General features: G+C 50.4%; 1 protein-coding gene across 4 annotated transcripts in view; it reads left to right on the forward strand.

Moving 5' to 3' along the window:
* LOC113830645 (CMP-N-acetylneuraminate-beta-galactosamide-alpha-2,3-sialyltransferase 1) overlaps positions 1-24,808 on the forward strand; it is a 79,540-nt gene that overhangs the window by 50,127 nt on the left and 4,605 nt on the right. For all 4 annotated transcript variants that reach the window (XM_027431552.2, XM_027431555.2, XM_027431553.2 and 1 more), the window contains 5 exons: positions 17,897-18,735; positions 19,459-19,655; positions 20,986-21,165; positions 22,296-22,341; positions 24,004-24,123. In XM_027431552.2, coding sequence (XP_027287353.1) covers positions 18,430-18,735; positions 19,459-19,655; positions 20,986-21,165; positions 22,296-22,341; positions 24,004-24,123 — 849 coding nt within the window. In that variant the 5' untranslated portion in view covers positions 17,897-18,429. The remainder of the gene's footprint in view (positions 1-17,896; positions 18,736-19,458; positions 19,656-20,985; positions 21,166-22,295; positions 22,342-24,003; positions 24,124-24,808) is intronic.

The following is a 24,808-nucleotide window of genomic DNA, read 5'->3' on the forward strand; positions in this document are numbered from 1 at the left end:
CTTCTCTTCCTCACTTGCTCTTCCCCTCTCTCTCCTCTCATGGTCCAGTCGACGCTGCTGGCCATGCTCCATCTGGAGTCTTCCAGATGGCTCTGGCTGTGCCCTTCCTCATAGCGACAATAAACACCTTCTCCTCAGCCACACCTAGAAGCGTTCATGTCCTCATTTTCATTCAGGCACCAGAGGTGTAAAGTGAGGACATGACCACTCCAAGATGCAGTTGAGGAGAAAGTATTTATTGTAGATATGGTGGGGGCGGGGGACAGCCAGAGGCATCTGGAATTGTCTAGAGTAGGGAGAGAAGAAAGTAGACTAAACATGGCTAGCGTGGGAAACCATAAACTGGACCATGAGGGGGAGGCAAAGAGGAGGAGAAATGAAGGCCAAGAGAGAGGAGGAAAGAGAGAGAGAGTAGAGAGAACGCATGACCAAAATGCAAGGTCATAGAGATGATGGGGGGAGAGTCTATTACGCTTGACAGGGATTCTGAACTTTTCAAGATTGGAGAAGGCGAGCTGACCACAGGCACACATCCATCAATCTCTTGCTCTCTGCTCTTGACTGGCTGTGATGTGACCAGGCCTCCTCAGTCCTCTGCTGACTTGACTCCCTCTCAGTGATTGACTGTGCTCGGGAACTGTGACCCCCACTGAAACCCTTTATCCCTTAGGTTGCTTTAGTCAGAGTATTGTAGCATCAGAAAAGGAACTGAGGCCAAAGGGGATCATGACCGTGGTGTCGGCGATGTTTCTAATGATGGTAATGGTGATGAGGTGATGTCATGTTTGGGATGACGGTGATTATGTTGGTGGTGATGTTTTTGATGATGTGATGGCCCTGGCAGTGATGAGGAGGGGGCAGGGAGTAATTATTTGCACAGTATAGCGGTTGTAATGTTTGTGATGACGGTGGTGACTGTGGTCTTGGCAGTGATGGTGATGAAGATGGTATCCCAGCTGCTAGAGAATGTTTACAGCACACATCTTAAATGCTGTTTTTATTTCAGCCTCTGGGTCATCCCAGGAACCTAAGGAGATGAGTACTATATTGTCATTCTTTGTAGATGGGGAAACTGAGGGGCACATGTCTGTGATGGGGGTGGGGGGGGCACAAAGCCATTGAGTGACAGCCCCAGGCATTTGGTCCCATGGTCGCTGCCCGAAAGCACACTTGTAACTGAGCATCTGGGCTCTGGGTCATCCACTCTTGATAGCAGCCCTCAGCTAACCCAGGTTCAAAGGCCACAGAAGCATTCTGGTAAAAGAGAAGGAAAGGCCTGGCCTCTCAGGAAGTTCTCCTCCTCCTGGCAGGAGAAATAGCCCCAGGCAGGTGCAATTGTACATGTTGGGTGATGTCCCATGGATCTCAGAACTTAGGATGCAAGCTCAACCAACCGACCCCACCCCCATTCTCAGATTCAACTTCTCTCTACAGACTACCTGGTTATCTGTTTCCTGCCCGCAAAAGAATGTTCTGCAGCCAGAACTTCTTTCTGCCTCCTGCCCCAGTGTTTGGGTCAGGGGCCCTTCAGGCCACGTTGACCTGTGGCAGCCTCCACACTCAGCTGACTCTGTAATTCCCACGGGGACAGTCAGTCTGCCTGCGAGTTTGGATCTCTCTTCCTTAAGGGAAGATTGCTAAGGTTGTATGCAAACGGGTCTGCATGACAGATATCCCACATGATGGATACCCATTAACTCTAGGGCAGAATGTCTGCCTTCCTCTGTTGCCTGGGATTTAGAGATAACCTGGATGCAGACACATACAATGGGGATAGAGCTACTTATCAACAGCCAGGCAGCAGAACCCTCCCCCCACCTCTGAAGCCTATAAGAGCCCCTCTCCCACCCTGTGCTTCTAAGAACTCACCCAGTAAATCTCTTACCCAAAGGGACAGCCTGTCTCTGGACCCCATTTCTGGGACCATTACTTACAGCAACTTTCAGCAGCGTCCTGCCTGGATCAGCGAGGTCATGGCCTTTGACCTGGGACCCGAGCTAGCTCTGGCCCAGGCTTTGCCACATTCTTCCTGCTGTCCCCTCCCTATGAGGCTGCTAATGCCCTGAGGTTGGGATGTGTGCTGGACCCAGGCCCGATTCTAGGGCCCAGAGTAGAGGGCTATTCCCTGCTTTCATGTCTGATTCCAGCCGCCTTCATCCTCCCAGGAGTGGGAGGAGCCAGACCTGCCAGCACCCCAGTAGTTCAGACTGGGGCAGGTGCTTCAGATTTAATACCTTGGGACTAAAAGTGGTCTTCGAGGCCTGGTCCCCAGAGCCTTGCTGTTCCAGTTTCGGACAGGAACTAGAAACATATGGCTGTCTCCGTCCTGCCCTATGTTGTTTTAGGTACTCGTGTGCTCTTCCCCCGGCACTGAAGGGTTAACCAGACATCACTCCACTTTAGAAGTTTGTGTTTGCCTATAAGGTTGAGCTGGGGGAACTGCAGGAAGCAGCTGAGCCATTGTTTTTGTTTTTCAAATGAAGACACTGGGACTCAGAGAGGTTAAGGAACTCCACTGATTTGGTACACAGCAGGTAAGAACTGCAGGTTTTCCTTAACTCTAAACTGTGCTCTGAGTTGTCTGGGACGGTGTTGGACTGATAGTCTCCAACAAAGGCTGGGCTGTGGCTTTTGTCACCTGGTGACCTCATACAGAACTGTGGACTTAGAGGAAAGAGCTTTGCATCCTTGAGCTGAGATGGGGGCTGGTATGTGGTTCGGACACTCCCTCAGCTTCAAGGCCCTGGTTCATGGGATGAGTCCTGGGTGATTGGCAGGACCATATCCACCTCCCAAAGAAGTCCTCTGAGGACCCAGCTCTCTAGGAAGCTGAACACTGAGCATCAGAGGGGCCAGGCGTCTCCTCATGCCTGTGTCACATCCTGCCTCAGCCACAAAGGTGCCCACAAGGCTCATCTCACCCTCTAGTGACACAGTCTTGAGTGGTTGGGCAGTTACACCACCTGGTTATTTTTAGTTGTTTGGTTTTGCGAAGCCAGAGGAAGCCCCTCCCCGGAACCCGTAATTTGCTCAGCCTGGGTCAAACAGAAAAGTCAAACTCCAGGGTCAGTCATAGGCTGCTTGTTCCAGGTGGGCTGTCTGACACAGGCTTTCTCTTCCCCTCTTCCTCCCATGAGGTTTCAACACCTGAGAAGACTGAGATCTCCCACCCCTTGTGAGACCCAGGCAGAAAGAACCTGAGCATTCCCAGGTGTCCCATGTCACTGTTCTCAACTGGGGGCCCTGGGCAAGGCAAACTAGTGAGCTCCAGTCCCCAGGTCAGCAGGGGACACATAGAAAAACAAGTAACTTGATCCCCAGTGCAGTATCATCTCATGGCTAAGGCAGGAGGGGAAGTGCTACAAAGGCAGGGGAAGTGACATCAGGGTGACTTTAAGGTGGCCAGGAGGGCCTTTGGGCAAAGTCACAGATTCAGTGAGGGCTCAGGATGATGTTCAGTTCAACAAAGTCCTGCCTCACAGATAGACGTGAAGACTTGAGTTTGATTCCTGCACTCACATTTTTTAAAAGCTGGGTATAGTGACCCTTGCTACCTTAGCACCAGGGACACTAAGATGGGTGGATCCCTGGGGTTCTGTGGCCAAGCAGCATAGCCTAATTGGTGAGCCCAGTTCCCTGTCTCAAAACATGAGGTGGATGGCTCCCGACCCAAAAAAAAAAAAAAAAAAAAAGACATCTGTCATTGACCTCTGACCTCCACATGTGTACCAGTGCACACTCATGTGTGTGTACATACATGTTGTACCTGCATAAACACAAAATAACAAGCAAAGTAGTTGCAATGAAAGAACGGGACTCTGGGGTAAAAGGACAGCTGTATAGAAGAAGGCAATGTGTGCAAAAGCCTGGAGTCAGAGAATGTACTTGGTACCCCATTGCCCAGTTCCACCTGGGTTCTCTGTGTGTTCAGTCCCCCCCCCCCCCCCCCCCCCCGCTTCTCACCAACACAGCCACCACTCCTCTCTTTTCCCTCTGTCTGTCTTCTCCGAGTGCCTACAGGACTGGGAGGGAACTAGAAAAAGCAGACAATTGAGTGGGGGCGGGACAAAGGTGTCTCTAACAGGAAGCTGTTTGCTCATCCTTAGTCGGCTGTACTCAAGTGAAATTTGACATTGTTTCATTTTGTGGCTTTGCATTTCGTCTCAAAAGGCATTTCAGAGTTAGGACGGTGAGCCCTCGGCACGTCACTCTGTCAGGCCCATGATGTCACGTGAAGCAGGAGACTCCTTTCAGAAAGCAAGGCTGGGCCACTGTGTGGTGCTGGCCTTGGGTGGGAGGCCCCAGCAGGCCTGGAGCTAGAGGAAGGAGTACAGAGGGGTGGCCTCTGTCCAGGTCTACTTCTCCGACATGTGGAGTCATTGGCACCCGCTATCTAGTTCCTACAGCTGCTCATACTATAAGGGATATATTCAGAAAGTCAGGGACCCCAAGTCCTAGCCTCAGTGTCACCACAGACTGGTGGGCATCCCCAAGCTGCTTACATCTCTGTGAAACTCAGATGCTAAAGCAGGGAGCTGGTGGCATTGGAGTGTTTCTCTGACCCTGAATTGTGACAAAGCATGTCTCTGAGATGAGCAGCGATGAGCAGGGGGACAAGCCCTCTGGCAGCAATATCCTTTTGATTCCAGGTTTCTGGCTCTTAGCAAAGAAAACCTAAGAGCTGCAAACCCTAGCAACTGCCTAGGGCTTCCAGGCTGGAGCTTTGGACCAGCCTTGTATCCCCAGACACTCCAGGGCCTGGGGACACAGAGGGTGAAACTCATTTGTGGGAACAGTTGAGCAGTTCTTTCCTGGGGGCCCAGGACTTATTAAACCTTCCATGAACTAATTTCATTCAACTGGAAAAAGAACAATCAGAAAGCAATTCTGCCTGGATCCAGGCTTGGAATGCCTGCTAGCATCTCATAAAGACACCGACCAAAAACTCGAGCCCTGTGGGATGCAACCCAGCCCTGCTGCACCCTCCAAGGGGCAGGCTGCGGCTCTGTCAGCCAGCCTGCTTCATTGAGCATCATCGAGCATCCTGATATGTTCACTTGTTGTGAAACAGATCCTCATTAAGGTCAAGGACCCAGTACGGGACTCCAGCATGGAGTCAGACAGTGCGTGTGCTCTCCTAACAGACCCTGGAGTAAGAAGACTGCTGTGAAAATCCCAGAGGCAGGAAATGTACTTGGTACCCCAGCCCCTTCTTCCAGCTTCCTCTCTGTGTCTTCACTTACCCGCCTGCCACAATCACAACCACCGTTCCACTCTGTTTTTCTCTGTCTGTCATCCCCATGTGCCTGTTGTATTAGTCTGTGGTAGGGAACAATAAAAATATCGGTTGAATGGATGCAGGACAAGGGTGTCTCTAACAGGAAGCTCTTTGTGGGGACCTTCATTCTAACAGATTTTCCCACTGGGCAAACTGCAGAAAGTTCTTGGGTAATCCATTTTTTAAAAACATTTATTTATTTATTTATTTATTTATTTATTATGTATACAGTGTTCTGTCTGCACATCAGAAGAGGGCACCAGATCTCATTACAGATGGTTGTGAGCCACCATGTGGTTGCTGGGAATTGAACTCAGGACCTCTGGAAGAGCAGCCAGTGCTCTTAACCACTTAGCCATCTCTCCAGCCCGGGTAATTCATTCTTGCAGTCTCCAAAATGTAATTGTTTAGAAATTTCCCCCCTCGCTGTCTTGTGTGTTTCCTTCCCCAGTATCTGCCTGGAATCCATTAGTTTACCGTGGTCCTAATTTTGTCTTTGTCAGGTGGATTTTGCTTCAAGTGTCTTCTATCCAATAACTCAAAGACTCTGTGGAGCTGGAGACCCCAAATCTCCAGAGAAGGTGGTGCTGAGACCTGGGGTACTCAGGGACAGAGATCTGCTCTGTCACCAAGATGTCACCTGGAGTGATTTTATTAATAAAAAATATTTGGACATGTAGGTAGAAGAATAGTGGCAGTGTATCATCTAATACTTGGTTTTTATCTAACTCTCAAGCAAATGCATTACCCAATCCCTGCTTCCTTGAGGTTTCAGAGGACATAGCACTCCAGTCTTACTTTCCTAAGTTCTGAGAGGCAAATAAAGGCCAGGACCAAGGCTTGCCCGTGCAGTGGGTTATAGTACGAAACAGGAACATGAGGTGTAAAGAACCACCATTTTGCAGCCAAGGAGCAAAGCTTTCCTGCCTGGCTTCGTAGGAGTGTCAGCACAATTCCTTAGAACACAAGAGATAGGAAGGAGGTCTTCCAACCATGGTGGCATTGGCAAAACTGGTTACTAGGTAGAGACTGAGTTAATTAAACATCACTAGATGAAACTGAGCATTGATGGCGCACGCCTTTAATCGCAACACTTGGGAGGCAGAAGCAGGTGGATCTCTGTGAGTTCAAGGCCAGCCTGGTCTACAGAGCAAGTTCCAGGACAGGCTCCAGAGCAATACAAAGAAACCCTGTTTTGAAGAAAAAAAAAAAAAAAAACATATCTAGATGAATCACAGCCTCATTTTCCTCATTTGTAAGATGCAGATGGTGCTGGCTGTGCAGGTGATTATTAAAGCCATTCCTGACCACTCTTGGAGCACAGTGGGAACAAAGAAAGCCAGAACTTGGGAAAAGGCAGAAAAGAGGAGGCTTAGCTTCAGGTCCACCCTTTCTGCCTTGCACAGCAGCCCATGATGTTTGCTAGTCACTCTGTGATCTAGAACATGAAGGTGGAGGAGATGCAGAGGAGACAGGGACGGTTTGTCCAAGTAGCTATCATTTGTCCAACCCAGAATCCCAGTTTGAATGAAGGAGCAACCTGTCAAGGAAGAGCCCCTTGTCAGGGAAGACAGACTGTGCAAGTCCTGGGGCCTGATGGCTTGAGGAGTCCCCTGGGGTCTGCTGTGAGTCTAGAGAGTGGGAAAGGTACAGAAGGTAGAATAGCCAGGCAGGAAGAGGACCAGCTTGAGCAAACTGCTTGTCTTTGTGATGACAAAAAAAAAAAAAAAAAAAAAAAAAAAAAGCATTTTCCCAGGGCAGGGCCTTTCTTTTATTTGTGGGAATTCAAGGCATGTTACAGCAACCAATCGTCAAGTGTAGTTATTCTTTGAGAATTTAATGTATGAGTACAACATATTTTGCCACTCACCTGTAGCTCTTCCCAGACCTCCCACCAAGTCCCTCTCCAAATTTCATATTTTTACATATTTTTACATATTTTTCTCTTTTTACATTTTTAAAAATTTTAACTATGTTCAGTTAGTGTTACCTTCATGTGGATGAGCGTGAAGCCATCCATGAAAGCATGGTGGACCTGCCAGAGGTCATAACCCTGAAGAAAAGTGACTCTCACTCCCCAGCAGCCATCGTGGGCCAGCAGCTCTCAGATGGAGGTAGGGCCTTGTGAGTGAGTGTTCTCTCTGTCTCTGTCCCTCTTTCTCACACACACAGATACACATGCACACACAGAGAGACACACACAGACACAGACACATACATGCACACAGACACACATGCACACACAGAAAGACACACACAGACACAGACACACATACATGCACACAGACACACACACAGACATACATGCACATAGACACACACACAGACACACATGCACACACACAGAGAGACACACACATACACATGCACACACAGAGAGACACGCACAGACACATAGACACAGACACACACACAGACACACACACACACACACACACACACACACACACACACACACACGCTGAAATGTTGGGCTTGATTCTGTGCAGACAGTCACAGCTGGTATGAATTCATGCCTTCAGTAGTCTTGTCATATCTAGAAAACAGTTTCTCCCCGATCTTCCATGACCTCTATCTCTTACAGTTTTCTCCACCCCCTCTTTTGCGACACCCCTCAGCCTTGAAGAGAGGAGATAGGAAGATGTAGACATGGCGTGTAAATGTGTGGTAGATTAACACCCCACCATCCACCATTTATTCTCTACACTTGACCAGTTGTGAATCTCTGTATTAACCACCACCGTCCAGAGTAAAAAGAAACTTCCCTGATGAAAGTTGAGTGATACACTAACCTACGAATGTAAAACAAGTGTTTACAGAGTAGCTTGATACTGTGTCTTTAGCAAAATCATAGCCATAAGTTACCTCCTAGGGCCTGTGGCTTCCCCAGCCATGGATTCTTGACCAGGTATGAGTTCTGATCTGTGGAGTGTGCCCCAAGTTCAATCAGAAAGCGATTGGTTACCCCCATAGCTGGATGCCACCGTTGCACTATTGCCGCTATCTAGCCAGGGTAGTCATTATTGTAGCTCAGAGAGTCACTTGGGTCAGATCTTGTAGAGGAGATGTGGGCTGGGATTGAATTCCAGTTGTCGGGGGGCCATGGAGCTTTGGGGGCAAAGAACAGCACAGGAAGCAAAGAAAGCAGGAATCTGGGGCTAGACTCTGTTTTATGTGTGGGAATTAACCAGTCAGGCTGTAGGTGATTTCAGATCCCGGCAGAGGGCATGGGACTTCTGCATCAGGCAGAAGGCCCTGCTGTGTGTGGAGACATACCATGGATCTTGTAAGTGGTCACTATCTATCTGCACTCATAGGAAAATACAATTCACCCCATAATTCACCCTTACAGGGTTTGATTACTCATTTTCTTCGCTGAGAATGATGTTTGATCTGAACTCCAGTGTGCAACACATAAACACACGTACACACACGTGCACACACATGCATTTGTCTGCACTGGAAAGTTTCAAAGTCCCGTTTTCCCATCTGTGAGTTTATTCCCTGACAAAGGGAAGGATGGGTCAAGAGAGGGAAGGTAACAAAGATCAACACAATGGAACAAAATGAATTCATACCGGCTGTGGCTGCCTCTGTTTAGCTCTGAGCCTCATTTCACACAGCCCTCTCAGAGCTATGCCTCGGTACCCACATCAGGGGAAAGATTTGTACCTCAGATTGTCTAGATGAGGCACTGTGTCAAAGAGGCCTTGCAGAGGGCCCTGACTGGCCAAATGTGAGAGCCGGGTTCAGGCGGAGATGTCCAGCCCCAACTGGTGTATGGTTTCCTACACCTGGAACATCTGTGTCCTCCTGACCTCCAACCCAGGCATCTGTCTGAGAGCCAAAGGGAGCTGGCAGGCTTTTCTAGAGTGGCCTCTCACTACTGGTGCCAGGAGGAGATAAAGGGACACCTGTATATTTTTAAACAAATGGACCAGAATGTGGTGCTGGTAAAACTGCACTCCCCACACAGAGGTCCTTTGATAGGCAGTGGGAAATACACACTCCAGTCCTCTAACCCCTCCACCATACTCAGGGTGGGCTCAGGGTACCTCTCTCCTCCATGCATGCTTCTTCTGTTAGTTCATTGTATACAATATTTTGGAAATCAGGCCTCTGTCAGATGTGGGGTTGGTGAAGATCTTTTCCCATTCTGTGGGCTGCAGTTTTGTCTTACTGGCTGTGTCCTTTGCCTTACAGAAGCTTCTGAGTTTCAGGAGGTCCCATTTATTAATTGTAGATCTCAATGTCTGGGCTACTGTCAGCACGGGACTGATCCAGACCCCTGAACATGGATGTCAATAAGGAGGCCTCCTCACTCTAGGGGGCCCCTGGTAGTGGATTAGTATTTTTCCCTGGTGTAAGAAGAGACTTCAAGAGCCCATCCCACGTGAAGGGATGCACTCTTGGCCTGGACACATGGGGGAGGTCCTAGGCCCCGCCCAGGATCACGTGGTGGACTTTGGGGAGCCACCGTCAAGGGCCCTACCCTGCCTGAGGAGTGGAGGGTGTATGGGGTGGGGGTCAGGACTGGGTGGGATGTCCCTCACCTTCCCATGTGGACTCTCTGGCGCAGGAGGCTGCTGTGCCCCAAGAAGGGATCTGGTACGAGATCTGAGAGGCAAAACCGAGCGGAAAGAGCTTGGGCTCTGCAGCCCCACTGGTTAGGGAGCCTTATAGTGTAACTCTTATAAAATGTTCCACCCTGGTGCAAGCGACTTCCTCTTTCTGGGTTTCATTTTCCTAACGTGTAAAGTGGACACATTGACGTGCGGATCTGACGATGTGGATTAAAGCTGCTGCTCCACGTGGGACACAGAAGTGCACAGGGGGCCAGAGAAGAGACAGGCAGGGTGACACCCTCTGGAGGCCAAGGCCTGCATTTTCCCACTCTGAGGTGTTGTTACCTTGTCTCATGCATGGGGAAGGGTGGCAGACTGTGGTCCTGCAGCTGACCCCAGACGTGGGGGCTGACCTCTTAGTGAGTTCCCCTGTGCCCTGAAGCCCTGTGACATGTGATGATTGATGAGGTGGCTACCCCATGACCACACAGATTCATCAAGTATCATGGTGCTGTCAGGGTGTCTCTGGCCCCCAGCATATGATACCCATCACTGGCGTGGGCAGCATGACCCAGGAGTTATGTTCTGGCTTTGACTGGGATCTTGTCACTCACAGTGTGGCAATGAATTATAACCTCGGGCCTTCCTATCTCCATGTCTCCGGTATACAAAGAAAAATCAGCTCTGTTGGAAATCTACGGGACCTCCTGTAGTAGTTCAGTACTTATCCCTAGCATAGGTGTGGACTTTGGGAGCCCATTCTACATACAGGGATACTCCCTGAACCAAGACATATGGGGGGTGGGACTAGGCCCTATCACAAAGGATACGATAGACTCTGATGACACCCTATGGAAAGCCTCACCATCCAGGGGGAGCAGAAAGGATGTGTGATAGGTAGAATTTTAGTTGGGGGCGGGGTGCTAGGGGACGATGGGAGGGAGAAGGGAACTGGGATTGTCATGTAAAACAATCTTGTTTCTAATTCAAATAAAAAAAATCGGCAAAAAAAAAAAAATTAGATCTGAGCTGCAAGGCTATAGTTGGCAGAGCCACCCAAGAGAGCAATCGCCATACTCAAAACAGGTCGCTGTGAGGTCCTCCCAGGCATGGGCTACATGGCTGTGTTGAGGCTTCTCTCACAAAGGGGACAGATAGGGAGACACTGATAGTAGCATTTTTCTTGTGGCTGTGGTGCTCCTGTCTCCAGGGCTACTCTAGGGTTGGGAAACACATTCCATGGTCCACCAGTCATCACTGTTTCCTGCTTGCTAGGCCTGCCTGCCCACACTGCCTGGCAGGCCACCCTCTATTTGCTGTCTTCACCCCAGGCCTCAGAAGGACTATCTAGCCTCTGCTTCTAAGTAATGGTTCCTAAGGCAATGACCTTCATTTCCTGAGTTTGGGGGGATGCCAATAGGCAACTTGGGTGTGGTAAGCTGTAACGGGCTTAGGCAGCTTCATCTAAGGCCCCGCTGCACACAGGGACATGGCTGAGCCCTCCGTGGCTCTCCCATACAGGGGCTGGTGAGTGCCGGGCTCTATACCATAGTCTGAGTGTCCATCCTGAACCCACTAGAGGTCTTCTGGAACCTTCTAAAGTTCTTGTGATCAGAATTGGGGGTTTGCAGAAAGGACCCTTTTGGAGTCACATGTCAGCCTTCTGAAGCTTATCTCCCAGCAGCCCGGCTGGCACTTCTCACTCACATGAGCTCCTTAGAAACAGCTGGCAGTCCCGGGGGCCACTGGGGTGGGGTGGAGGTTCGTAAGCAGCCTTCCCTGTGTGCCTGGGTACCCAGCAGGCAGGATCCCTCCAATTCCCACTCAGCGTCTTCATCTCCCGTGCTGTTTTTGCATCATCGTCTTCGGGCGCCAGGTTGAGCACCCTTGCATCCACATAAGAAGATTTGTGGACTCTAATTCCTTCTGTGCTGCTGAGAATATGAAAACATAACCTGACCGCTCCCCACATGACTCTAATCCTGGTTAATCAGGCTTCCGGGGAAGTCTAAAAACTGTGTCCTGAAGTGTTATCTGTGTTTCAGTGGAGTCTTTGCTCCCCATCCTCCCAGCAAGGAAACCACAGCAGGTGGGAAAGTCAGGAAGGAGATGAACAAGTGTAGCCAGGGGGTCTCCCATCTTTCAGCCCCTCCTGGTTATGGAGAGATGGATGAGAGAGTGCAGCAAGGAACAGGGGAGCCTGAGGCATCAAAAGAGATAAACTTCCTCGGGCTCTGAGGTGAGATAAAACTGCTCCCTGGCCTCCTTCGGAGTGTCCTGGACGCCCTCTGCATTCCAGCCTTGTGTGTCACGTGTCACTGTGTTCTGGACCGTCCTCCCACACTGGCTGTGCCTGCCCTTTGCCTTCTTCTCAAATCTGCATTTGCAAGCATCCCATGACTAGGCTGGGTCCACCGCCTTAGACACTCTAAGGAAACCCCATTTCTCCTGTCTGGTTCCATTGACAGTACCACAAGCTGAGCCGAGGGGACCCTCAGTCTTTCCCCTCATCCCTCATCCCTACCAAGCCTCAGATGTCTGCAGAGCCACTCGCTCCAAGGAACTTTCCTTGAGCTGTCACTGGTCAGGCATTTCAGAGTCACTGAAATCTGTAGTGGGACCTCCTGGGAGGCCCTGGTCCCTCTGAGGCGATTTAGCACAGGGGCCTTCATGAGACTTCTTGGCTCTGGCCCCAGTCTTCGGCTTCATCATCTGGTGGTGAAGGTGACACCCACAACTGTGAATTCGTTACTTTTCTATTGCTGAGATAGAACACCGTGACCAAGGCGACTTGTAGAAGAAGAGTGTATTTGGGATTGCAGTTTTAGACAGTTAAAGTCCATGGTGGTAGAGCAGAGGCAGGCATGGCAGTTGGAACAGAAACGGGGGTGGGGGGTGTCATGTCTGGAATCAAGCCCAAAGCAGAGAGACAGTGAACTAGGATTAGGACAAAGCCTTGAGCTCTCAGAGCTCACCTCCAGAGACACACTTCCTCCAGCAAGGAGGTGTCTCCTAACCCTCCCCAGAGAGTGTCAGCAATTGGGGACCATAGAGGACAATTTCATTCAAACCAACACATCAACCGTGTCAGAAGAGTACTACAGATTTCCAGGGGACTGGACTGGATGGGGGGAGGGGGAGAGAAGGACTGACTTAGAAACCAACTTCCTAGCTTTGACCCAGAGCAAGTTCCTTAAGTCAAGGGTTTGTACGTCATTGTATAATATGATATACAATGTTAAAAGAGGCTGCTCGTTCCCACCAGTTCCATGTAGTTTGAGAACTACTTCCAAGTCAGCTTCTCAGAGCCGGACTTCCTCCTCTACAAAGCAGGGCTCCAGGAAGCCACTAAGAGACTTACCAGGCTGCTTGAAATTCACATACTGGTTACTTTTCTCACTGCTGTCACAAATGACAAAGGCAACTGAAGGAATGAAGGCAGATGCATCAGTTACTTTTTGTAACTAATAAGTAACAACAACAACAGCAACAACAACAAAAAAAAAAACCCAAGAATTCATTTTGGCTTGACATTCTGAAAGGAAAGCCGCTAATGGCCAGAGGAGACAAGGAACAGGAAGTTGAGAAATCGCATCTTTATCTAATGCAGTGTGTGGAGGGAAAATGTGTGTGTGTATGTGTGAGTGTAAGTCAGCATCAGATCCCTCAGAACTGGGGTTACATACAGGTAGGTTTGTGCTGTCTAGTAGAGGTTCTGAGATCCGAACCCTGATCCCTTGCAAGAGCAGCAAGTGCTCTTAACCTCTGAGCCATCTCCCCAGCTGCCTCCCTCTACCTTTGTAAGGTTTATTTTATTTCCATGGTAAATCCTGAACCCAGCCTGCTTGACAATGGAAATTGTCCATCACACCGGGTGTAATACACACAAAGGCTGTCAGGTCGTAGGTCTGTCTGGGATGGACAGAGCAAGCAGAGATAAAATGGGGAGTCCGTTGGGCTTCCAGGATAGGAATAAGTAGACATGTGACCACTGGCTGCCAGGTTTGGTTGGAGATGTTATCCTAGGGATTTGTCTCCAGAGCAAGCACTGAGGATCCAAGATCTGAGAGCATGGAAGGGAAATGAGTGTTCCTCACAGACCAGTCCTTTGCAAAGTTGAGGGAATGGAGGGCCTCAGGTATTTAGGGTACCTGCTCTGGCTGGGACCCTGAGACCAGGAAGCTTCAGGAAGCCAGCACAGAACACAAATCTATCTTCAGGCTTTAGGTTGGGAAGGCAGGTCCCAAAATCCACTGCAAAGCCACCTGAAGCCTCCACAACTAAGGTGGAGCAGGAGAAAGGCGTCTGTCTCTTCTGTCTAACCAGGCATCATTGGCCAACTGCCTGCAGAGCTATCTTGGCAAGAGAAGCTCAAAAATGAGATTATTTTAGGGCCAGGTAACTGCCCACCATGGTAGACAGTGACCGGAACTGGGGTCCAGGTCAGCAAGAAGCATTTCTTTCTTTCTTAATTTCTTTCTTTCTTTCTTTCTTTCTTTCTTTCTTTCTTTCTTCCTTTCTTCCTTTCTTCCTTTCTTCCTTTTTTAGTTTTTGTTTTGTTTTTGGTTTTGTTTTTTTGTTTTTTGGTTTTTTATTTTTTTGGTTTTTCGAGACAGGGTTTCTCTGTGGCTTTGGAGCCTATCCTGGCACTCGCTCTGGAGACCAGGCTGGCCTCGAACTCACAGAGATCCGCCTGCCTCTGCCTCCCGAGTGCTGGGATTAAAGGTGTGCGCCATCAACACCCGGCAGCAAGAAGCATTTCTAAGCAGGGTTGGTACACAGTAGTGACACCTCTGAGTGGACACAGCCATTTGGAAGCAGCCACCACAAACTTTGACTTTAACTACAGTATCCTAGAGTTTTTCTGAACGTCTCCAGTCTCCCAAGTTCCCCAGGAAGTGGTAGGTGGGGAGAGACATCTTCAGGAGAAATCGAGTCACCTAGTGTCAGCAGCAGGAAACTCAGGACTCCTCAGCTGCAGGCTATGGGTGGTGCAGGAGCTGGGTCAGGCTGCATTTCTCTCCGCAACTGGGCTCCAGGCAGCAGCCTCCAGCTCTGACTCACTGGGCCATGGGTTCTCCAAATGATGTATTAGAGCAGAAGTAGGACACACCCCTGCATGAGAACACAGAAACCCCAGATCTGGCTCAGGAGACTCTGTTTCCAAGGCCAGCGTCTTCTTCCTGGAACTTTTTGCTTAGCGCAGAGTTAGATATACCAGACACGGGAAAGGGAGGGACATGGTGTCTACAGTCATCATTCTCAGATCTGAGAAATTGATGATGAGGACTCCGGTTCAAGCTCATGGTTCATTTCCTAGTGTGTAAACTGAGTCAGAGGCTTTCCCACTGAGTTTCATCCCCATTAACTGTGCATTGGTGGAGATGACTTTTTAGTGCGTGTTAAATACCAGAAAGCTCTGTTCCTCATTTCTATAGGCTGTTAGAAAGCAAGGCACACACACACACACACACACACACACACACACACACTTAAGAAATGTGATCACTCTGTCTTAAGGAGAAACCTGAACCCAGAGAGGTAGACTGTTTTACCCAGGGTCTCTGGACGAGGAAAGATAGGCTCAGCATTCACACCCAGGCCTAGCTGAGCACAAAGGCTATGCTCTAGTTATAGTCCAGTGCACAGGGATGCTCGGAGCTCTAACAGGTGGCAGCCGGGACCCTGAATTGCAAAGCACGAAGAACAGATTGGCCCCAGCCAATGCTGCTGCCCAGAGCTATGAGAGTGATGACCTCTCCATGGAGGTGTCAATCTTGTGGGCTCCAAAGGGCAATGTGTCTGTACTCCCAAGCATAGGTAGAGTCTAGAGGGGCAGGCAGGTGGAAAGTGGGAGCCAAGCCACTGTGAGGGGGCCCCTAGGCCAGTATTTCTCAATCATCCTAAAGCTGCAACCCTGAAACACAGTTCCTCATGTTGTGGAGACCCCCACCCAACCATAAAATTATTTTTGTTACTTCATAACTGTAATTTTGTTACTGCTATGAAACGTATTATAAATACTATTGAAGAAAGAGGTTTGTCAAAGGGGTCGCAACCCACAAGTGAGAACCACTGCCCTGGGGTGTGAAAACTAGCTACAAGCTCACTGGATCGGCCATGAAGCTCATGGTGACCACCCTCACCGGTTGAATAATTGATGTGTCTCACATATCATATGTCTCCCTGGTCCCCAGAAAGTATTGAAGAGCCAGCTGCCACCACCTCCAGGAATGGAGACACCAGAGCCAAGGGGTTACCCTGGCCTGTGTTCTTTGATGACTGGTGTCCTTTGGTCCTTTAAGTAACCTTGCCCTTACGACGGTCCAGGTGTCTTGTTGGGTTACATTTTATACAGGAAGCATCTGGGATTCAAGAAAGTGTGATGCCCTAAGCCAGTCACCTGTGTGCCAGTCATTCTTTCCACACAGACCTGGAGAGCGCTACTCTATTCTCTGGATTCAGGAAGCAAGGATCAGAGAGTTGAAGGGCCTAGGTCACGGCACACAGGGACTGTGGTGTGCTTATGACTTTTTTTACTCTGGGGCTATTGGCCAGGTTCCAGTGAAACACTTCCATAGTAAGAATAGGTGGCGCCGAGTATCCAGTGAGCAGGACAGGGCTGCAGAACAGTTTGGGGAAGGCTCTTTCTACTCTGTAGCATGTGGGAGGCCTTCCACTGGCCCAGGTCTTACTCTCTGCTTTCTGGTTCTGCAACATAAAGCCAGTGAGTCAGAACCCAAGTGATGGGGGTTGTCCTTCTGTACATATGTTTCTCTTATTGGTTAATGAATAAAACACTGATTGGCTGATTGGCCAGGCAGGAAGTATAGGCAGAGCTAAAAGATGAGGAGAATTCTGGGAAACATAGGCAGATGGAGTTGTCATGCAGAGCCTGGGAAGAGAGGACGCTCAAGGTGTTCCCCAGTAAGCCAAGGCCACGTGGAAATATATAGATTAATAGAAATTGGTTAATAATTAAGGCAGAGCCAGCCAATAAGAAGCCCTAGTCATCGGCTAGCAGTTTCATAATTAATATAGTATGTGTGTGTTTACTTGGGGCTCAAGAGCTGTGGGACCAACCGGGACAGAAAGCTCACATTACACCCAAGGGCCTGCAGAGGGTCTTCTTTTCAGTGATAAGAAAGACAAGATTTGGCCAAAGTTGCTGGGCCATGAGTCAAGGTGGGTGTGAAAACATTGTCTGACAGAAAGAGCTCCTACTGGGCCCTTCTGGACAGGGCAGGGGCTGTTGAGGCCCCCGACTGTTACTTTGCCTCTTCCTGCCCAGCAGCTGCTCTGTAGAGAGTGGAGGGGACACACGGGAGCTCAACAGGGCCTCTCTATGTGATTCTTTCTCCCAAGTGTCGGGGTGGCTGCAAAGCAGAGAGCTCCAGGTAGAAACAGCCAAAGCCTGAAGGGTGGGGATCCCTGAGCGATGGAAGATGAAGCAGAGTAAGGATAGGGCATGAAGTGGAGACTATCCACCCCCTGCAGGCAGCGGATGCTGACTTCCAGGAGGCAGAGTCCAGGACAGCAAGAGGATGAGTGGAGACGTGATTGAAAAGATAGAGAGATGGATTAAGTGGGCTCTGAGCCGTTTTTCCCTCATTGGACGCACTTGCTCATATGCAAATTGCGAAGTTCAGAGTTGAAGAAAGCAGGAATCGGTAATTGAGACGCTAAAAAGCTAAGCTCTGAGCTCCTGCCATTGTATTAGGGTATTTTTATTGTTGTTTTTCTGACAGAATACCTGCCAGGAACAGCTTGGGGGTGGGGGATTAGGTTTACTGTGGGCTCATGGTTTCAGAGTGTATCGGTTCATGGCGGTGGGCAAAGCGTGGCAGCCAGAGTGACTCCGTCCACGGTGGCGGGAGTGGTGGCACAGCACTGTCATACCCTGATGGGTTGGGATGCAAAGTTCAGGCTAGAAGCAGATGCAATCAAAGCCCTCAGGAAGCCCCGAGGCTTCTGGGAAAGGTGTGGAGAGAGAGAAACAGTTTCCATATCAAGGTCACGAAGCTTCATCTTTTCTTCCTCCTTTTCTCCGCAGACGTTTGTCATCCTCTGTACCTATTTGGAGATGTCCTTTAAGTTCCCATCCCTGGTGACAGCCTGGGAAACACAAAAGCTCTAATTAAAGACTGTCCTGAGCCACACTTTCTGGAGGAGCGCGGCCAAGCAGTGGCCCCACAACCTGCACCAAGACCTTTTTTTCGGGTCCTCCAGGGGTGCACTCAGGCTGGGGCTTAAACCCTGATCCCTTTTGCGTGGGGGAGAGCATTGTTCATCCCAGGCCTGATTAACGTCTCAAGCCGCGTTTTCAACTTTGCTTGGGGTTAAGAGGTAGACGGACCCGCTTACCACAAGGAAGACAATACAGGCACAACTGCATCTCATGAACCACACTCATGTGCCACACAGAGATATCCAGAGCAGAGACCTAGACGTGTCTCCAACGGGCTGGTTTGCCCCAGCTGCCCCGAGACAGCTACCTGCTCCTTAGTCTCTGGGATCTGCTCAGAACTAGGCAGGGTCCTCTCTGCCACCCTCCCGTCAACACAGAGGGCCCAGCAAAGGGGGGAGATGATGAACATAAGAAAGAGAACTCTCAAGTGGCTCACTTTCTTCCTGCTCCTCGTCTTCCTCACATCCTTTGTCTTGAACTACTCAAGCACCGGGGTGCCCACTGCCTGGTTCTCCAAGCACATGGTCCTGGGATTCTCAGACAACTTACGCAAGCTCATCAAGTCACAGCCCTGCACCTGTACACGCTGCATCAGCCAGGGCAAGGTCTCATACTGGTTCGACCAGCGTTTCAACAAGACCATGCAGCCGCTGCTGACAGCCCACAACGCTCTGATGGAAGAGGACACGTACCAGTGGTGGCTGGTGAGCAGAGTAGGGGCTGGCAAGGGTGAGAGGAGGCAAATGCTAGGTCTGGGGGGACCCAAGGGCCCACCAATCATCTGGCAGCATCCAGGGTGTCATTTCTTTCAGTCAGCAACTGTTTATTGAGCAACTATTATGTGTAAGTCAGAGAAAAACCCTACTGCTTTCCCTCCTGTGGCTCCCAGGACAAATCACCACCTGGTGGGTTAAGACATCAGAAGGGATCACATGGCACAGTCCTGGAGGCCAAGGGATTTTTACCCCCATGGCTTTTTCCTACTGCTGCAGCTGACCATTTGTGGTACCCACATCTGCAGGATCCAACCTCTGCTCCCATGTTGCATGGTTTTCCTGTGTCTTTGGTGTCCTCTCCTGGGAAGGGCGCATGGCCTTGGCTCTAGGGTACACCCTGAGGCTGGTCTGACCTGCCACCAGTAGCAAAACTAGATCTTAGCAGGTGTTGGGAATGAGAAATGCAGTCATTATTGCTGTCCTGGGTGTCTAGGGATTGGCCCTTGTAACTGAAGGTCAGCTAAAGCCCTAGTCTCGTACACAGTAGGTACCCAGAGAGTACCTGTAGAATGGATACATGAGCTTTCTCCCTGTCTCCTGTCTTGGGGTGGGGGTGGCTATCACTAACCGCCTGTGCCTTCACTGTTAGTAGCTGGGTTTGGTAGCATCGGAGCCAAGCTGACCACCCATCCCCTCTGTCCTCCGCCCCAGAGGCTCCAACGGGAGAGGAAACCTAACAACTTGAGTGACACCATCAAGGAACTGTTTCGCGTGGTGCCCGGGAACGTGGACCCCGTGCTGGGCAAGCGGTTGGTGGGTTGCCGACGCTGTGCAGTCGTGGGAAACTCTGGGAACCTGAAGGACTCCTCGTATGGGCCTGAGATTGACAGCCACGACTTCGTGGTGAGGTGAGCACTGGACCCTTAACCCAAGCCTAGGGATCCTCAGAGGTGCGTGAAACACCTTGGCTCAGCTCAGAAGGACACGGTTCCAGGGCCCCAGGAGTGACTGACCTCTGGGTCTCAGTTCCCCCATCATGCAATGAGAAAGCCTTGGCTGGGCGGGAATTTCCAATGGGCTGGTGACTTAGTACCTAAGGCGTAGCTATTGGGTGGGCAACACTGATTTGAAGCCTGTGCTTCTGTGGCTCAAATCCACCCCTACCCCCACCCCACCCCCCACCCCCACCCCCGCCGTCTTTCAATCTAGACCGAGAATCGGAAGCTTTTAATGTCAGCATTGCTTCCTCTGTCCCCAAGTGGAACTGGCATCTCAGGGGAAAAAAAGCACGATGTCTCCCTTGAGTTTTTCATAATCCCTACTCAGAAGTATTCTGGGGCAGAAAGCATAATTACAGGTGGGACTTAGTATCCTCGGATGGATGGATGGATGGATGGATGGATGGATGGATGGATGGAAGGAAGGATGGATGGATGGATGGATGGATGGATGGATGGATGGATGATGAATGGGTAGACAGATGGCTTCATGTCCATAGACCCCTTCCCTGGCTCTCAGTATACCTAGTATCAGTGGGAATGCCCACAATGAGAGGCCAAGTCGTGTTTGGGTCAGGCTGACTTCAGTTCAAAGGTGTATCTTGGTAGACAGCTTGTCTGGGTTCTGGATCATAAAAAAGGTTCACCTGGTAGGTGCAATCACACAGGTGGTCAGTTACTAGAGGGCAAGACCCACCCCCACTTGCTTTTACTTAAAAAACAAAAACAAAAACAAAACCAGGGGCTGGAGAGTTAATGAAGCAATTAAGAGCACTGGCTGCTCTTCCAGAGGTCCTGAGTTCAATTCCCAGAAACCACAGGGTGGCTCACAACCGTCCGTAATGAGATCTGGTGCCCTCTCTGGCAGCGGGCGTACATGCAGGCCGAACACTATATATAATAAATAACTAAATCTTTTTAAAAGGCCAACAAACAAAAAAGCCTTGGTGGCCTCTGTTTTGCTGAACTAGGGATGGAACTTGGATTCGTGCATGCTAGGCAAGCTGTCTCCCCCGAGTTTCTCAGGCTGGACTTGAATTTGCCATCCTCCTGACTCAACCTCAGTAGCGGGGTTTTCAGACCTGCTCTACCGTGCTTGTCTGGCCTGTGTCTAGAGTGTCCCCATTGTTCACATGGGGAAACTGAGGCCTAGGGAGCAAAGAGGCTCACCTGCGGTTATCATTCAGAGGACTCCAGCTACAGCCTTCTTACCTCGTGCTCTGTTTTCCTCTCCTCCCAGGATGAACAGGGCACCCACGGTGGGCTTTGAGGCAGATGTTGGGAGCAAGACCACCCACCATCTTGTGTATCCCGAGAGCTTCCGGGAGCTGGGAGATAATGTCAGCATGGTCCTGGTCCCCTTCAAGACCACCGACCTGCAGTGGGTGATCAGTGCCACCACTACCGGCACCATTACTCAGTGAGTCTCTCTAGTGACTTCCCTGTGCCCATCTGTCTCCTGCCACGGCTCTCTACTGCTGGACTGCCCCCTTGGGATTCCTGTTCCTCCATGCCTCCTGGTACATATGGAGCTGCTCCTGCCATCTCCTTGGTTGATCCTACTGGCTTGTCCATCCTCAATTATGACAGCACCTTATGTGGTAGCTCCATGTCTGTCTGTCTTCAGTGCTGAGAGCCCCTTGTTGTGGTAGCTGCGTGTCTCGCCTCAGTCCTGAGAGCCCTTTGCTATTAGACTGCAGCACAGAATAAGCAGGGCTGCTGAGCACATACTTTGAGGCTAAGTCAACATTGGTTCTCCAAGAGTAAGTGCTGCCATCTGCTCCCCAGGCACGGTGCCTATCGTTTGAAACTTTGGCATCTCCTTTGGTCCTCACAGCAGTGCTTCTCATTAGCTCTGGCCTCCAGGGAGCAACCATGGTTGGGCCAAAGCACTTGCCCAACACTGAACTTGACCCATAGCCCATGCAACCATCTGGGTCTAATTCCTCAGTCCCTGGCTTTTCTCGAAGGGGAGTGGCTTCCATTTTCAGATGTCCACATAACTCCTGGTCCTAGCCCAGGTCTCTCGGGAGCCGAGCCAGAGCCAAGAACTGTGGGTTCCAGGAACTTCATGCCTCTAGGGGACAGAGTGTGAGGGAAGGGCTCAGCAAGAGGTTGGGCCAAGCGGCTGGCTCAAGGTGCCCCTCTGGTGCCCAGATACATGGGGAGCCTGAATTGTACCAGTTATGTTCCATGGGTAGTGGATTTTCCACCTTGATGCTGTAGCTCCTGTCTGCTTGCATGAGCTGGAGACAGCCATAGGTCACCCAGTCAGTTCACCAGAGATGTTCTGACTCTGCGAGATGGAGAAAAATATCCCTAGACCTCGGAAAGGCTGTGCTTGGAGCCAAGTCCCCATTCTGGCCCAAATCAGTCAGGGTCGCCCCCTGGTGGCGCTCTGGAGCTACTGCAGGAGCCATGCTCTGGCAGGAAGGTGGTTTCTGAGAGCCTAAACCTCCCTACCCTCACCTTGGCTGTCACTCCCCAGAGCTTGTGGTACCCAGGTGGCCTCCTATCCACATTAAGTCCTTTCTCTTTCCTGATCTGCAGCACCTACGTCCCTGTGCCCCCGAAGATCAAAGTGAAACAAGAGAAGGTAAGTGGCCTCTAACTCGAGCGACTTCTTTTCCAAGATGTGGGTACTCTGTGGCACAGAGCTACACAGAGTACCCAGTCCCTGGCACTTGTGAAGCCTCACTGATAAGGACGAGTCCTCAAAGTGGGTCTCCAGAACATCCCCACCACAGGTGTGACTCTTCAGGAGTACCCAAACCTGCTACAGCTGGCCCAGGGTAGACCAGCTCTCACAAGCCCCTGAAGGGTAGGGCATGTGTAGGCTGCAGTTTTGTTTTGTTTGTTTTGATTTGAACTATTCCTGGGAGCTTCCCAAAGCCATACTCACCTCTTTCTCTCCACACCTCCGTCCTTGTGTGTGTGTGTGGGGGGGGGGTGGATATACTACACTGCCCCAGGTGTGTGCAAAAGCAGAAACATATGTGAAAAACACATCACACTGGATCTTCACACAACTGTCATACTTCAGGAGGCTCAGAGAGGCCAGTACTATGCCCAGGGCCACAGCCTAGATCATGCTTGTAACTGGAGTTTCTTTCTAGCCTGGTCCTGCAGCCAGTTCGCCTCAAATAAACACATGGACGCTATATTAATTATAAAACTGTTGGCCGATGGCTAGGGCTTCTTATTGGGTAGCTCTCTCTTAATTATTAACCCATTCCTATTAATGTATGTATTGCCATGAGGCTGTGGCTTACCCGTAATCCGACATACTACTCCTTCAGCAGCATGGCGTCTCCTTCTGCGGCCTCCCTCTGCCTTCCTCTCTCAGCCTTCTCCTCGTCTGGTCGCCCCACCTATGCTTCCTGCCTGGCTACTGGCCAATCAGTGTTTTATTCATCAACCAATAAGAGAAACATAGATACAGAAGGGCATCCCCCATCACATGCTAGGACTAGATGGGGTTCCCATGTGCCTTGGGTACCACAATCCCATAAAGAAGCCATAGAAATCTCCATAGGGTGGGTCTCTCTCCTAAGACCCCAATGCCCTGAAGCAAAAATGAGAACTGAAGAGCCCTCCACAGACCTGTGAACCCACTCATTCAGCCCTTCCCAAAGGAATAGTGTAAGGCTGCCTATACCCTTCGCTGCTCCCAAAGTCCCCCTCAGTGCCCCCAAGGCAGTCGCAGGGAATGAGGTCAAGACTGTGCCTGGCACAGGGAGACCTTCATGGCTGTGCAACATTGAACATGCTGCTTAGCCTCTCTGAACCTTGGTTTCTTCATAAGGGGAGAAGAAAGTCACACACATAGTTTACCTTAGGTCAGAGATTCCAGCCAATGCCAGGCAGAACAGGTGACCCATGGGTGTTTTTAATACAGTGTGACACTGTCATGATTGCTCACAGTGCTTCCTGGAGCACTTGTGGAGCTGTGGGTCACACTCCCTGACACCCCCCGCCCCCAGGGAATATTTCAACACCACTCACTGTCCACTTCAAGGCTTCGCCCGGCGCTATAAAGCCGTTCCGTGCTTATTCTTGCCTGTAGCCCTCATCACTCTTCAGCCCTACCTTGTAAAGATGCAGGATATCTGTAGTCTTCCCAGCTCTAAGTCCATAAATGCAGAGATGTTTGTCAGAGCGCTACGTGACCATGTTCTTACGATCACAGCAGGATAGCACCCGCTCGATGCTCTGTGTCTTTTTGCTGGCTGTACTCACCCAGTCCATTCTCCTGCAGATCCTGATCTACCACCCAGCCTTCATCAAGTACGTCTTTGACAGCTGGCTTCAGGGCCATGGGCGGTACCCATCAACCGGCATCCTCTCCGTCATCTTCTCCATTCATGTCTGTGATGAGGTATGTCAGCCTGTGTTCCTGCAGGCTACAGGAACAAGGGCTACCCATCCTCCCCACCTCCACCCCCGCCCTGTTTCCGTGGGAGTTCAAGATAGGGGTGGGGGCAGAAGGCATTTTCCAACCACATCTCTCCAAGGGTCTCTGGCACCTGTGTCATCAAGTATGTGGAAGAGTGGGCAGCAAAATGATACTGTTCCCAGGAGCAGGCATTCTGGAACATTCCAGGGAGGGTGGCTGGGCTCTGATTCAGCTCAGAATGAAGAAGCAGATTCTAACCAGGTTAGACAGGAAGAGATACAAAGGCCACAGTTACCACCCTCAGGTTGCTTGCTAGGGCCACCAGGGAACTACGTTCAGTACTTGGGCCATACCCTGACCCATTTCACCAGAATTTCTAGGAAGCTAACCAGGCATAGGGGGCTTCTATTACTCACCAACTGTGAGACCAGAGTGGGACCCTCGGAGACCTGCTCCCATCTCCTATCTGCCGTCCCACCTAAAGATCCCTGCTCTGTTGGACACACCCCTCTCTAGCTCCAATCTGTCCTCCAGCCCACAGCTAGATGGTATGCTCTCTCTTAATGGTCCTCAGAGTGTCTCCTTACTGGTCACCAGCTATCTACCAACTAAAACCCAACTCGTATGTCCCCTCCTTGTAAGAGGCCCCTGTCGCCTTGGGTCTGTG

Source organism: Cricetulus griseus, chromosome 10 (genome assembly GCF_003668045.3).
Source record: "Cricetulus griseus strain 17A/GY chromosome 10, alternate assembly CriGri-PICRH-1.0, whole genome shotgun sequence".
NCBI lineage: Eukaryota > Metazoa > Chordata > Mammalia > Rodentia > Cricetidae > Cricetulus > Cricetulus griseus.